The 15,050-nt window shown below is 43.4% G+C and overlaps 1 protein-coding gene across 3 annotated transcripts in view; it reads right to left on the bottom strand.

Annotated features, from left to right (window-relative positions):
* The window catches only part of LOC139378798 (diacylglycerol kinase delta), a 117,455-nt gene that overhangs the window by 4,582 nt on the left and 97,823 nt on the right, over positions 1-15,050 (bottom strand). For 2 of the 3 annotated variants that reach the window (XM_071121304.1, XM_071121305.1), the window contains exons 26-28: positions 8,676-8,790; positions 8,254-8,343; positions 7,290-7,772 (exon numbers count right to left, since the gene is read on the bottom strand). In XM_071121304.1, the coding sequence (XP_070977405.1) occupies positions 7,635-7,772; positions 8,254-8,343; positions 8,676-8,790 (343 nt within the window). In that variant the 3' untranslated portion in view covers positions 7,290-7,634. Of the gene's footprint in view, positions 1-6,456; positions 6,566-7,289; positions 7,773-8,253; positions 8,344-8,675; positions 8,791-15,050 lie in introns of those variants that run through there. The other variant, XM_071121303.1, reaches the window with a different exon arrangement.

Raw genomic sequence — 15,050 nt, 5'->3', positions numbered from 1 at the left:
TGGCGCACGTGACAAATAAACTTTGATTTGATTAGAAGGCCAGCATCCCGGACTCACCTTTTCACTGTTGGCGTTGAGACTGGTGTTTGCCTGTACTATTTAATGAAGCTGCCAGTTGAGGACTTGTGAGGCGTCTGTTTCTCAAACTAGACACTCTAATGTACTTGTCCTCTTGCTCAGTTGTGCACTGGAGCCTCCCACTCCTCTTTCTATTCTGGTTAGAGCCAGTTTGCTCTGTTCTGTGAAAGGAGTAGTACACAGCGCTGTACGAGATCTTCAGTTTCTTGACAACTTCTCACATGGAATAGCGTTCAGTTCTCAGAACAAGAATAGACTGACAAGTTTCAGAAGAAAATACTTTGTTTCTGGCCATTTTGAGCCTGTAATCAAACCCACAAATGCTGATGCTCCAGATACTTAACTAGTCTAAAGATGGCCAGTTTTATTACTTCTTTAATCAGAACAACAGTTTTCAGCTGTGCTAACATAATTGCAAAAGGGTTTTTTTAATGATCAGTTAGCTAAACCAAGGTTATAATTTTAAAAAGCTAACACAACATGCCATTGGAACACAGGAGTGATGCTTGCTGATAATGGGCTTCTGTACGCCTATGTAGATATTCCATAAAAAAATCAGCCATTTCCAGCTACAATAGTCATTTACAACATTAACAATGTCTACACTGTATGTCTGATCAATTTGATGTTATTTTAATGGACAAAAAATGTCATTTTCTTTAAAGAATAAGGACATTTCTAAGTGACCCCAAACTTTTGAACGGTAGTGTATATACAGTACCAGTCAAAAGTTTGGACATACCTACTCATTCAAGGGTTTTTCTTAATTTTATACTATTTTCTACATTGTAGAATAATAGTGAAGGCATCAAAACTATGAAATAATACATATGGAATCATGTAGTAACCCAAAAAGTGTTAAACAAATGAAAATATATGTTAAATTCTTCAAAGTAGCCACCCTTTGCCTTGATGACAGCTATGCACACCTCGGCCTTCTCTCAACCTGCTTCACCTGGGATGCTTTTGCAACAGCACGTGTTTGCGTGTCTGCGTAGCCCTTTGATTAACTGTTCAGGAGTCTCAAGGCTTGGGGGTAGAAGCTTTTAAGAAGCCTTTTGGACCTAGACTTGGGACTCCGGTACAGCTTGCCGTGTGGTAGTAGAGAGAACAGTCTATGACTGGGGTGGCTGGAGTCTTTGAACATTTTTAAGGCCTTCCTCTGACACCGCCTGGTATAGAGGTCCTGGATGGCAGGAAGCTTGGCCCCAGTGATGTACTGGGCCGTACGCACTACCCTCTATAGCGCCTTGCAGTCGGAAGCTGAGCAGTTGCCATACCAGGCAGTGATGCAACCATGCTCTCGATTGTGCAGCTGTAGAACCGTTTGAGGATCTGAGGACCCATGCCGAATCTTTTCAGTCTCCTGAGGGGGAATGGGTTTTGTTGTGCCTTCACGGCTCTCAACCTGCTCCACCCGTCAGTGAGAATGGAGGTGTGATCAGTCCTCCTTTCCCCTGTAGAGCACAATCATCTCCTTTGTCTTGATCATGTTGAGGGAGAGGCTGTTGTCCTGGCACCACATGGCCAGGTCTCTGACCTCCTCCCTATAGGCTATCTCATCGTTGTCGGTGATCAGGCCTACCACTGTTGTGTCATCGGCAAACTTGATTATGGTGTTGGAGTCGTGCCTGGCCATGCAGTCATGAGTGAACAGGGGGTACAGGAGGGGATGGAGCACGCACCCCTGAGGGGCCCCCAAGTTGAGGATCAGAGTGGCGGATGTGTTGTTACCTACACTTACCACCTGGGGGCGACCGGTCAGGAAGTACAGGATCCAGTGGGAGGTGTTTAGTCCCAGGGCCCTTAGCTTAGTGATGAGCTTTGAGGGTGCTATGGTGTTGAACGCTGAGCTGTAGTCAATGAATAGCATTCTCACATATGTGTTCCTTTTGTCCAGGTGGGAAAGGGCAGTGTTGACTGCAATAGAGATTGCATCATCTGTGGATCTGTTGGGGCGGTATGCAAATTGGAGTGGGTCTAGTGTTCCTGGGATAATGGTGTTGATGTGAGCCATGACCAGCCTTTCAAAGCACTTCATGGCTATAGACGTGAGTGCTACAGGTCAGTAGTCATTTAGGCAGGTTACCTTAGTGTTCTTGTGCACAGGGACTATGGTGGTCTGCTTAAAACATGTTGGTATTACAGACACAGTCAGGAACATGTTGAAAATGTCAGTGAAAACACTTGTCAGTTGGTCAGCGCATGCTCTGAGCACACATCCTGGTAATCCGTCTGGCCCTACGGCCTTGTAAATGTTGACCTGTTTAAAGGTCTTACATCGGCTATGAAAAAGCGTGATCACACAGTCGTCTGGAACAGCTGATGCTCTCATGCATGTTTCGGTGTTACTTGCCTCAAAGAAGTAATTTATAAGTAATTTAGCTTGTCTGGTAGTCTCGTGTCACTGGGCAGCTCGCGGCTGTGCTTCCCTTTGTAGTCTGTAATAGTTTGCAAGCCCTGCCACATCCGACGAGCGTCAGAGCCAGTGTAGTAGGATTCAATCTTAGTCCTGTATTGAGGCTTTGCCTGTTTCATGGTTCGTCGGAGGGCATAGCGGGATTTATTATAAGCTTCCAGGTTAGAGTTCCACTCCTTGAAAGCGGCAGCTCTACCCTTTAGCTCAGTGAGGATGTTGCTGGTATTCCATGGCGTCTGGTTGGGGTATGAACTTACAATCACTGTGGGGACGACGTCATAGATGCACTTATTGATGAAGCCAGTGACTGATGTTGTGTACTCCTCAATGCCATTAGAAGAATCCCGGAATATATTCCAGTCTGTGCTAGCAAAACAGTCCTGTAGCTTAGCATCTGCTTCATCTGACCACTTTCTTGATGACCGAGGCACTGGTGCTTCCTGCTTTCGTTTTTGCTTGTAAGCAGGAAACAAGAGGATATAATTATGGTCAGATTTGCCAAATGCGAGGAAGAGCTTTGTACGAGTCTCTGTGTGTGGAGTAAAGGTGGTCTAGAGTTTTTTTCCCCCTCTGGTTGCACATTTAGCATGCTGATAGAAATGAGGTAAAACTGATTCCCTGCATTAAAGTCCCCGGTCACTAGGAGCGCCGACTCTGGATGAGCGTTTTCCTGTTTGCTTATGGCCGTATTCAGCTCATTGAGTGCGGTCTTAGTGCCAGCATCAGTTTGTGGTGGTAAATAGACAGCTACAAAGAATATAAATGAAAACTCTCTTGGTAAATAGTGTGATCTGCAGCTTATCATGAGATACTCTACCTCAGGCGAGCAAAACCTCAAGACTTCCTTAGAATTCATGCACCAGCTGTTGTTTACAAATATACATAGACCGACACCCCTTGTCTTACCAGAGGCCGCTATTCTATCCTGCCGAAAAAGCTTAAAACCCGCCAGCTGTATGTTATTCATGTCGACATTCAAACATGACTCTGTGAAACATAAGATATTACAGTTTTTAATGTCCCGTTAAGATAAACTTGATCGTAGTGTGTCTATTTTATTTTCCATTGATTGTACGTTGGTTAATAGGGACGACGGTAAAGGGAGATTACCCGCTCGCCGTCGATTCCTTACAAGGCACCCAGATCATCTTCACGGATATCTCTGCCTCTTTCTCCTGCGAATGACGGAGATGAGGGCCTTGTCGGGCGTCTGTAGTAAATCCTTCCCGTCCGACTTGTTAAAGAAAAAGTATTCCTCCAGTACGGGGTGAGTAATCTCTTTTCGGTAATAACATTATGTACAAAATAAGTTACAAATAACGCAAAAAAACACAAAAACACATTTGGTTAGCGCCATCTCCTCTGGCGCCATTCAGCCCAAGCAAGTCTTTTCTTATTGTTGATGTCCTTTAGTCGTGGTTTCTTTGCAGCAATTCGACCATGAAGGCCTGATTCACGCAGTCTCCTCTGAACAGTTGATGTTGAGATGTGTCTGTTACTTGAACTCTGAAGCATTTATTTGGGCTGCAATTCTGGCTGGTAACTAATGCACTTTCCTCATGGCGGTCCTCATGAGTGCCAGTTTCATCATAGCGCATCATAGCGCTTGATGATTTTTGCGACTCTACTAGAAGAAACTTTACAAGTTCTTGAAATTTTCTGGATTGACTGACCTTCATGACTTAAAGTAATGATGTGTTGTCATTTCTCTTTGCTTGTTTGAGCTGTTCTTACATTAATATGGACTTGGCCTTTTACCAAATAGGGCTATCTTCTGTATACCACCCCTATCTTGTCACAACACAGCTGATTGGATCAAACGCTTTAACAAGGCACACCTGTTGATTGAAATCCATTTCAGGTGACTACCTCATGAAGCTGGTTGGGAGAATGCCAAGAGTGTGCAAATCTGCCATCAAGGCAAAGGGTGGTTACTTTGAAGAATCTCAAATATAAAATATACTACATGATTCCATGTGTTTATTCATAGTTTTGATGTCTATTTGTACTATTTTCTACAATGTAGAAAATAGTACAAATAAAGAAAATCCCTGGAATGAGTAGGTGTGTCTTAACTTTTGACTGGTACTGTATATATATGTATTATTATTATTATTATTATTATTATTACAGGACAAATCTGTGGGGGCATGTGTCCTTGTACCCCCTATGGGCATGATGCCTCTAGCCGCATTCACATCACGTTTGGAACTCCAAGCTAATATGAACGTGAGTTATTTGCATAAAGAGCTTCCTGTTAGTTGATTCTGATACCTCCATTTCCCACTTTAGAAGTATCATCTTCCTATAATGAGTAAGCAAGTCATTGATAGAAAAGTAATCAATATACTGAACAAAAATATAAACGTAAAATGCAACAATTTCAACGATTGTAATGAGTTATATGAACTAAGGAAATCAGTCAATTGAAATAAATGAATTAGGCCCTAATCTATGGATTTCACATGACTGGGCAGGGGCCACTTGGGAGCCAGGCCCAGCCAATCAGAATACGGTTTTTCCCACAAAAAAAAGCTTAATACAGACAGAAATACTTGATTAGCTGTCCGGGTGGCTGGTCTCGGACAATCCTGCAGGTAAAGAAGCCGGATGTGGAAGTCCTGGGCTAGCGTGGTTATACGTGGTCTGCGTTTGTGAGGCCGGTTGGACGTACTGCCAAATACTCTAAAACAATGTTGGAGGCGGCTTATGGTAGAGAAATTAACATTCAATTCTCTGACAACAGCTCTGGTAGACATTCCTGCAGTCAGCATGCCAATTCCATGCTCCCTTTAAACATCTGTGGCATTGTGTTGTGTGACAAAACTGCACATTTTACACATGTAATGATCATGGTGTTTAATCAGCTTCTTGATATGCCACACCTGGCAGGTAGCTGGAATATATTGGCAAAGGAGAAATTAACACTAACAGGGATATAAACAAATTTGTGCACAACATTTGAGAGAAATAAGATTTGTGTGTGTATTTGACTTTCCTGGGATCTTTTATTTCAGCTCATGAAACATGCGATCAACACTTTACATGTTGCGTTTATATTTTTGTTCAGTATAAAACGGTATACCTTCCTACATTCATAAAGCATAAATGTCACTTAAATTGATTACCAAATCACACACTCAAGAAGGCCATGCACAGTTCCAGTGTAACTGGAAATAACACTATGCCTTAGACACAAAATGGCTGCCTAGTCCTATACCCAAAATGGGCACCCAGTTTCCTATGGTCCTCCTGTACCTTGAGGTCGTGCCGCTGCAGCTGTGAGAGCTGGCAGCCCTGGATGTCCCTGGAGAGAAAAGTATCTCTGTACTCCCCTAACCCCAGAGAGTACAGCCACGCAGCTACCTCCTCACTTTCCCACCTCTCCGCTATAGCCACAGACACAGACACACGCACACGTGCACACAGACAGACCAGCGCAAAGAAACACACATATAGATATACAAAAAGAAAACACACAGACACTGAAAGTTCACATTCCAGAAGAGGCTGCTGGGGGGAGGACGGGCACATAATAATGGATGGAATGGAGTTAATGGAATGGTATCAAACACATGGAATCAATGTGTTTGATATGGTCCAATCTATATTGTTCCAGCTTTTACTATGAGCCCGTCCTTCAATTTAAAGTGCCACCAGCCACCACTGACAAGGACACTGAAAGTTCACGAATCCACGAGCATGCATAGCTGAACTCAAAGAGAAACAGAATCAAACAAGAGAAAATAAACATACAGAAGCTACAAGATAGAGCTACACAGAATTTAGAGCAGGCCAGGGCTATTCATATCTGGAGCCTGATTGTCCCCAGCAGGCCGTGAAGTAGGGGACTCGCCTAGACTCTTACCTGACCGTTGCACCAGGCCACAATGTACTAAGCTGTGGCTGTGGTTGTATGGAGGTTAGGCCTTAAAGCAGGGACTCGCCTGGATCCTTACCTGACAGAGAGCTGTTGGACATCTGCTTGTGGAGCTTCTCTCTCTCCTTCCTCACCTTGGGCATCATCTTTAGCTTCATGCTACTCTTACCACTCACTCTCACAGAGTCCTGGAAAGAGGGAGGGAGGAACAGAAAATGGAAGAATAGAGGGAGGAAGAGAAATAATGGTGTGGTTGAATAAAAATGACTTCTGGATGTCCACAACATCAGCGAGGACATACTTCTCGTACATAGATAACTTTGTGACAGGCAGTGTCAAGCATTTCTTCATAAGCACTGAGAACTGAGCGAATCATTTCCGTTGAGAGTTCTACCTTGTGGCTGGTTGCAGACGATTCTCCCCTTCAAGGTGACCCTGTGCAAATATTGCTTGCTTGTAGTGGGAGACAATGTTGGAGGCTTTGGAAATGGCTTTGTTGTGGTTATCTGCAGATTTATAGGCATCTTTCACAGTGAGTTGTAGTGTGTGAGAAAAGCATCTTTCATGCTGTGGAAAGTGAACTTCATCAAGGTCAGTGGAACTTACAGACCTTCCTCCACTTCATCATCGGTATCCTCTTCTTCAGAGGATGTGTCGTCTTCAAAATTAGAAAAGGCAACAACCATGTGATTGGCGTTATAGTTGACCACGGTGTTGACTTTGGTTGTAGTGATCCAAGATTTCCGCAGACTGTATGTGCTGGCAATGCATTCTCCAGTATGGCGGCCTTTGAACCGTTTACATGCCAGCATAACACTGTGAAGAGTCCAATTCTGTAGGAAGTGCCATGCCTTTTAGAGCATAATATTTGACGGTTTTTGAAAAGGGTTTCAAATAGTATTCAGTGAAGTATTTGAAATTGGCAGACTTTTTTATTTTATTTTATTTTTTACAAATAACTGTTAAAAAACAAATACAAATAGAAAGAATACACAGAAAAAAAACATCTTAAATAACAAATACTCAAATACACGTGTATTTCAACCCAGGTCAGGTATAAATTGAGCAGACAACTTTACCAAAGAAACACAAACACCCCCCCAACCTTTACTCTAGGGTTTCCCAAACTCGTTTTGGTTTTTGCCCCAAAACTACATAGCTGATTCAAGTTTGATGATTAGTTGATTATTTGAATACGGCAAAAACCAAAACGTGCACACATTGGGGTCCCGAGGATCACGTTTAGGAAACCCCATCTTACACACACACACTCACATCCACTTCCTCTGAGCAGTGCATGGCAGGGCAGATCCAGTGTATATCATCTAGCTTGTGGAGTTCAGCACTCAGAGAGTTGAGAGTAGAGAGAAGGTCCTCTTCCTGGGGAGAGTCCAGCTAAAACAGAGCAGGAGGGGGAGGGGGGGGGGACATGGAGGAGAGCGGGAGGGGGGGGGAGGAGAGCGGGAAGGGGGGACAGGGAGGAGAGAGGGAGGGGGGGACAGGGAGGAGAGAGGGAGGGGAAGAGACCAGTAAAATATACATACATGATCTATTAGGAAACCTTTTTCACACTAATGAGCCGAACCAAACAGAACCGAGCTAATTAGCCTAATCTGCACTGGGTTTGTCTGTTCACGAATTCACCATGTTTGCTGGGACAGACAATGTGAAAATAAAATGTCTGATCCAGCACAGTAAGGTTTGGGTTTAGCCTGGGTCCTGGGAACTGTTCTGCTATCATTCCACTCCTTCCCACACCTTGTCATGCAAAAGAATATGTCAATGACAAGGAATGAAAGGAATGTTAGCAAAACAGGTTCTGTATTTCAGGCTAGTTGGGGTTGGCTATAGTGCAGTGGTAGAGTTTATAGTATACCAGTAGTTTTCCCTCCAGCAGCATCCTGGTCTCCAGCTGAAGGACTTTACTGCTGTTCACAATCTCCACTGCTGTACTGCGACTCAGACACTGAAGAAATAAAACATACACAAACTATTGTATCGGGTACTTCAGCATTTCAATTACGATAGGTTAGGGTTAGGAGTTAATCGTAACCCATGACAGTGTAGTTTTGTTGCCCCCTCAAAGTGTTTCCCCACAGTGGCTGCTGGGTAGTGTAGTTGTGTCTTCCCCAGAGTAGCTTCTGGGTGGTGTAGTTTTATGTCCCCGCAGGTCACTGCTGGGTAATGTTGTTTTTGTTCCCACAGGTGGCTGCTGGGTAGTGTAGTTCATTGCATTCAGAGAGGCTGCTGGGTGGTGTAGTTTAGTGTAGTGACAGCTGGGTAGTGTAGTTGTCTTACCTCAGGGCTGGATGGTTTGGAGGGGAATGCTTCAGTGAGGACCATGGCACTAGCATTGACAGCATGGGCTAACTCCTGTTCTACCAGTTTGTGGGTCTTAGCTGCCTCTCTTATCCTACAGGAAATAAACATAACATTGTATTATATATCAAAATAAAAACAAATATAACCGAAGAAAGACTTGAATTGTAAGAGCTCTATTTTCCTCAACATCTTTACATTTTAGAAACATGTATGTAAGAGTTTGGGGAGCACTTTATTATAACTCCACATAATAAAGCATTTATAATGTATTTATAAATTGTTTATTCATCATTTATAAAAATGTTTTTTTAAATGTCAGCAACCTAGTTATTCACACATTTATACACAACTTTAAAAGTATTTAATAATGATCCATAAGATAATTCAGCAGATATTTAATGTAGGTCCTTATAAACCATTTACTAATCATTAGTATTTTTGCGTGGCCTCATCTAAAGTGTGATCTATTTATACATTATAAATACTTTGTAAATGTTTTGAGTGACCCTTGTAATTTATCACAACAAATGGACATTCCAGCAGTACCTGATGCTCCTTAAGATTTAAACAATAAGCACACAATACAGGGGATGCTTAAGAAAATATGAAACATTTTATTTGAAAATAGTCACACTATTGTAATAGTGTGATGTGTAACTTCAGACACACTCCATGCTGAGTGAAATAATGTTTTTAGTCCGAAAATGTGAACAAACGATTTTTGACAGTGACTTTTCTATCAAAGTGTGGATTGCAATCACTCCATAGAGCAGTGTAATCTCAGTTAAACCAGAACAAAAATATTGCGTAATTTGGTCCGATGCATGATTAAGTTCTGAGTCCATAAGTGTTCCGCTTTGTCTCCACCTTCGCAAAAGGAAACTCTCAGCCAAACAACACCACACACTAATTTCACCACATGCGCAAAGCAGTCAAAGTTTAAGCCGTGCCTTTCCCAGTCCTGGTACAGTGGTTCCTCCTTTAAAAGTTGTGTAATACTGCAGCACACTTTGCGGGCTGCTACAGAATTCTATGTCACGTTATTTAATTGTCAGCCATTGTTACCATTAATGCTAGTTAGTGCTAGTTTGACAACCAGAGGGCATCTTTGAGAAGCATTTGAGTCTTCAATATTGGAATTACTATATCATTTGCTATGAAGCCCATAAATAAGATCTGGTGCAACCAATTACCTTCAGAAGTTACATAATTAGTCCACCTGTGTGCAATCTATGTGTCACAATCTCAGTATATATACACACACATGTTCTGAAAGGCCCCAGAGTCTGCAACACCACTAAACAAGTGGCACCACCAAGCAAGCAGCACCATGGCGACTAATGAGCTCTCCAAACAGATCAGTGACAAAGTTGTGGAGAAGTACAGATCAGGGTTGGGTTTTAAAAATATCAGAAACTTTGAACATCCCACGGAGCACCATTAAATCCACTATACAAAAATTGAAAGAATATAGCACCACCACAAACCTGCCAAGAGAGGGCAACCCTCAAAAACATACAGACCAGGCAAGGAGGGCATTAATCAGAGAGGCAGCAAAGAGACCAAAGATAACTCTGAAGGAGCTGCAAAACTCCACAGCGGAGACTGGAGTGTCTGTCCATAGGACCACTTTAAGCCATACACTCCACAGAGCTGGGCTTTACGGAAGAGTGGCCAGAAAAAAGCCATTGCTTAAAGAAGAAAATAAGCAAACACATTTGGTGTTTGCCAAAAGGCATGTGGGAGACTCAGCAAACATATCGAAGAAAGTACTCTGGTTAGATGAGCCAAGAAGAACGCCATGTCTGGCAAAAACCCAACACCTCTCATCACCCTGAGAACATCATCCCCACAGTGAAGCATGGTGGTGGCAGCATCATGGTGTGGGATGTTTTTCACCGGCAGGGACTGGGAAACTGGAAGGAATTATGGATTGAATTGGAGGAATGATGGATGGCACTAAATACAGGGAAATTCTTGATGGAAACCTGTTTCAGTCTTCCAGAGATTTGAGACTGGGACGGTGGTTCACCTTCCAGCAGGACAATGACCCTAAGCATACTGCTAAAGCAACACTTAAGTGGTTTAAGGGGAAACATTTAAATGTCTTGGAATGGCCTAGTCAAAGCCCAGACCTCAATCCAATTGAGAATCTGTGGTATGACTTAAAGATTGTTGTACACCAGCAGAACCTACCCAACTTGAAGTAGCTGGAGCAGTTTTGTCTTGAAGAATGGGTAAAAATCCCAGTGGCTAGATGTGCCAAGCTTATAGAGACATAACCCAAAAGACTCGCAGCTGTAATTGCTGCAAAAGGTGGCTCTACTAAGCATTGACTTTAAGGGGTGAATAGTTATGCAGAATCAAGTTTTCATTTTTTTTTGTGTTATTTCTTGTTTGTTCCACCATAAAAAAGATTTAGCATCTTCAAAGTGGTATGCATGTTGTGTAAATCAAATGATACAACCCCCCACAAAAATACATTTTAATTCCAGGTTGTAAAGCAATAAAATAGTAACAATGCCAATGGGGTGAATACTTTTGCAAGCCACTGTAAATGGGGGACTGAGTGGTTCTGGACTGGTTCCGACTGACATTTTGGTGTACAAAGTGCTCTGTGAATGTTGTTGGGTCCTGTGCCTTACAGTGCCAGAAAGCCCCATCTGTCTGCTCTCCACTACCACTCTCTCAGCGAAGCAGACTTGAAGTGTCAGGTTTCAGACCCTAGTGGCATGTCAAATTTTCTGGCCTATCCAGACAAAGAATATATTTGCTCTTCCTCTGAGAGAACGGACCCCAGTCTTGGAGACGGCATATGAGCATATGAAAGGGGACAATCTAGCGAATCCAACAGTTGTGGTTTCATCTCACTGTGATATTCTCAGCCGGATTTAGAGCTCTCACCATGAAAAAATACTAAATAATTTCATAGAATTTAAACAAGACCACTTTCACTTGGTCACAGATGGACGAAATCAAGCTAAAGTTGGAACGAGTCTGCACACCGCTCAGACGGCTGCTCAGTGGACGTTTATGATAAACTTCTCTGTTATCGCTTATATGAAATGGTGCCAATATTGTACTGTCACTAATTACTGTGTGGTCGTAAATATTTTACAGTCATAACAAAGGTGAAATCTTATAGTAAGTTGTTCATAATTAAATTGTTACTATATACACGAGTGAACAAACTGGACTTGCTCTGTTCGAGAATATCCTATCGACGGGACCTGAAGAACTGTATGTTTCTTGGAGCCATGGCTTGTCAACGACATGAATAATATACATCTTGCTGGTTTTTGCATGCATCGTCAAGACTGGACAGCAGCCTCGGGTAAGATGAAGGGAGGAGGGGAGTGTCGCTTTGTTAAAAACAGCTGGTGTGCGATCTATAATGTTTAGGAAGTCTCAAGTTTTTGCTTGCCAGAGTTAGAATAACTCATGATAACCTACATACCATACGATTTTATCAAGAGAGTTTTAATCTATATTTTCCATTGCTGTCTATTTACTGCCACAAAAAGATGCTGGTATAAGACTGCACTCAGCGAGATGTATAGGGCCATAAGCAAACAGGAAAATGCACACCTCGAGGCAGTGTTTCCCATGGCCGGTGATTTTAATGCAGGGAAACTGAAATCTGTTATACCTCATTCTTACCAGCCCGACACCTGTGCAACTTTAGGCTACAAAACTCGAGATAACCTTTACTCCACACACAGAAATGCATACAAGGCTCTCGCTCGCCCTCTCTTTGGAAAATCTGACCATAACTTAAGCCATCACCTCCGTTGGCCGCCTTTCCTTCCAGTTCTCTGCTGCCAATGACTGGAACGAATTGCAAAAATCGCTGAAGTTGGAGAATTATATCTCCCTATATCTAACTTTAAGCATCAGCTATCTGAGAAGCTTACAGATCGCTGCAGCTGTACACAGCCCATCTGTAAATAGCCCATCCAATCTACCAACCTCATCCCCATTTTGTTTTTATTTACTTTTTTGCACACCAGTATTTCTACTTGCACATCATCATCTGCACATCTATCACTCCAGTGTTAATTTGCTAAATTGTAATTACTTCACTACTATGGCCTATTTATTTCCTTACCTCCTCACGCCATTTGCACACACTGTATATGGACTTTTTATATTGTGTTATTGACTGTACGTTTGTTTATTCCATGTGTAACTCTGTGTTGTTGTTTGTGTTCTTACTGCTTTGCTTTATCTTGGCCAGGTCACAGTTGTAAATGAGAACTTGTTCTCAACTGGCCTACCTGGTTAAATAAAGGTGAAATAAAAATTTAATAAAAAATCCTCATGATTCCTGCTTACAAGCTAAAACTCAAACAGGAAGTACCAGTGACAAGCTCAATACAGGACTGTTTCGCTACCACAGACTGGATTATGTTCCGGGATTCATCCGATAACATTGAGGAGTTTACCACATTAGTCACTGGCGTCATTAATAAGTGCATCGACATCGTTGTCCCCACAGCGACCGTACGTTATCCTGCTACGACATCTGATGAGCCATCAAACAGGTAAAGCATCAATTCAGGACTAAGATCGAATCCTACTACGCTGGCTCTGACGCTTGCTGGATGTGGCAGGGCTTGCAAACTATTACAGAGGGAAACTCAGCCGTGAGCTGCCAGTGACGACAGCCTACCAGACAAGCAGATCACCATAGTTCCTGAACGACAAGGTAACCTGTCTAAATGACTTTCGCCCCATAGCACTCACATCTGTAGCCATGAAATGCTTTGAAAGGCTGGTCATGGCTCACATCAACACCATCATCCCTGACACCCTGGACCCACTCCAATTCGCATACCGCCCCAAAATATCCACAGATGACGCAATCTCTATTGCACTTACAGCCCTCTCCGACCTGGACAAGAGCGACACCTATGTGAGAATGCTGTTCATTGACTACAGCTAAGCGTTCAACACCATAGTGCCCTCCAAGCTCAGGACCCCGGGACTGAACACTGGATCCTGGACTTCCTGACGGGCCGCCCCCAGGTGGTGAGTGTAGGCAACAACACATCTGCCACTGACCCTCAACACGGGGGCCCCTAATTGGTGTGTGTTAAGTCCCCTCCTGTACTCCCTGTTCACCCACGATGGCATGGCCACGCATGACTCCAACACCATCATTAAGTTTGCTGATGACAAGACGGTGGTAGTAGGCATAATCAACGACAACGATAAGACAGCCTATAGGGAGGAGGTCAGTGACCTGGCAGTGTGTTGCCATGACAACAACCTCTCCCTCAATGTCAGTAAGGCAAAGGAGCTGATCGTGGACTACAGAAAACGGAGGGCCAAGCATGCCGCCATCCACATCGCACATATGCTGATGCTACTGTTTATTATCTATCCTGTTGTCTAGTCACTTTACCCCTACCTATATGTATATATCCACCTTGATTACCTTGTACCCCCTGCACATTGATTCGGTACTGGTACAAACAGTGTAGTTATTCCATCCGCCAGGAAATCAAACAAGCGAAATGTCAGTATGTAGACAAAGAGGAGTCGCAATTCAACGGCTCAGACACGAGGCGTACGCGGCAGGGTCTACAGACAATCACTGACTACAAAAAGAAAACCAGCCACATCACGGACACCGATGTCTTGCTCACAGACAAACTACACACCTTCTTTGCCTGCTTTGAGGATAATACAGTGCTACTGAAGGAGCCCGCTGCCAAGGACTGTGGGCTCTCCTTCTCCGTGGCCGACGTGAGTAAGACATTTAAACGTCTTAACCCTTGCAAGGCTTCCGGCCCAAACGGCATCCCTAGCCGCGTTCTCAGAGCATGTATGGACCAGCTGGCTGGTGTGTTTACAGACATATTAAATCTCTCCCTTTCCCAGTCTGCTGTCTCAACTTGCTTCAAGATGGCCACCATTGTTCCTGTACCCAAGAAGGCAAAGGTAAGTGAACTAAATGGCTATTGCCCCATAGCACTCACTTCTGTCATCATGAAGTGCTTTGAGAGGCTAGTCAAGGATCATATCACCTCCACCCTACCTGTCACCTTAGACCCACTTCAGTTTGCTTACCGCCCTAATAGGTCCACAGACGATGCAATTGCCATAACACTGCACACTTCCCTATCCCATCTGGACAAGAGGAATACCTATGTAAGAATGCTGTTCATTGACTATAGCTCAGCATTCAACACCATAGCACCCTCCAAGCTCATCATTAAGCTAGAGGCCCTGGGTCTCAATCGCGCCCTGTGCAATTGGGTCCTGGACTTCCTGATAGGCCTCCCCCAGGTGGTGAAGGTAGGAAACAACATCTCCACTTCACTGATCCTCAAAACCCACAAGGGT

Source organism: Oncorhynchus clarkii, chromosome 21 (assembly GCF_045791955.1).
Source record: "Oncorhynchus clarkii lewisi isolate Uvic-CL-2024 chromosome 21, UVic_Ocla_1.0, whole genome shotgun sequence".
Classification (NCBI taxonomy): Eukaryota; Metazoa; Chordata; class Actinopteri; order Salmoniformes; family Salmonidae; genus Oncorhynchus; species Oncorhynchus clarkii.
This window is presented reverse-complemented; position numbering and strand designations above follow the sequence as displayed.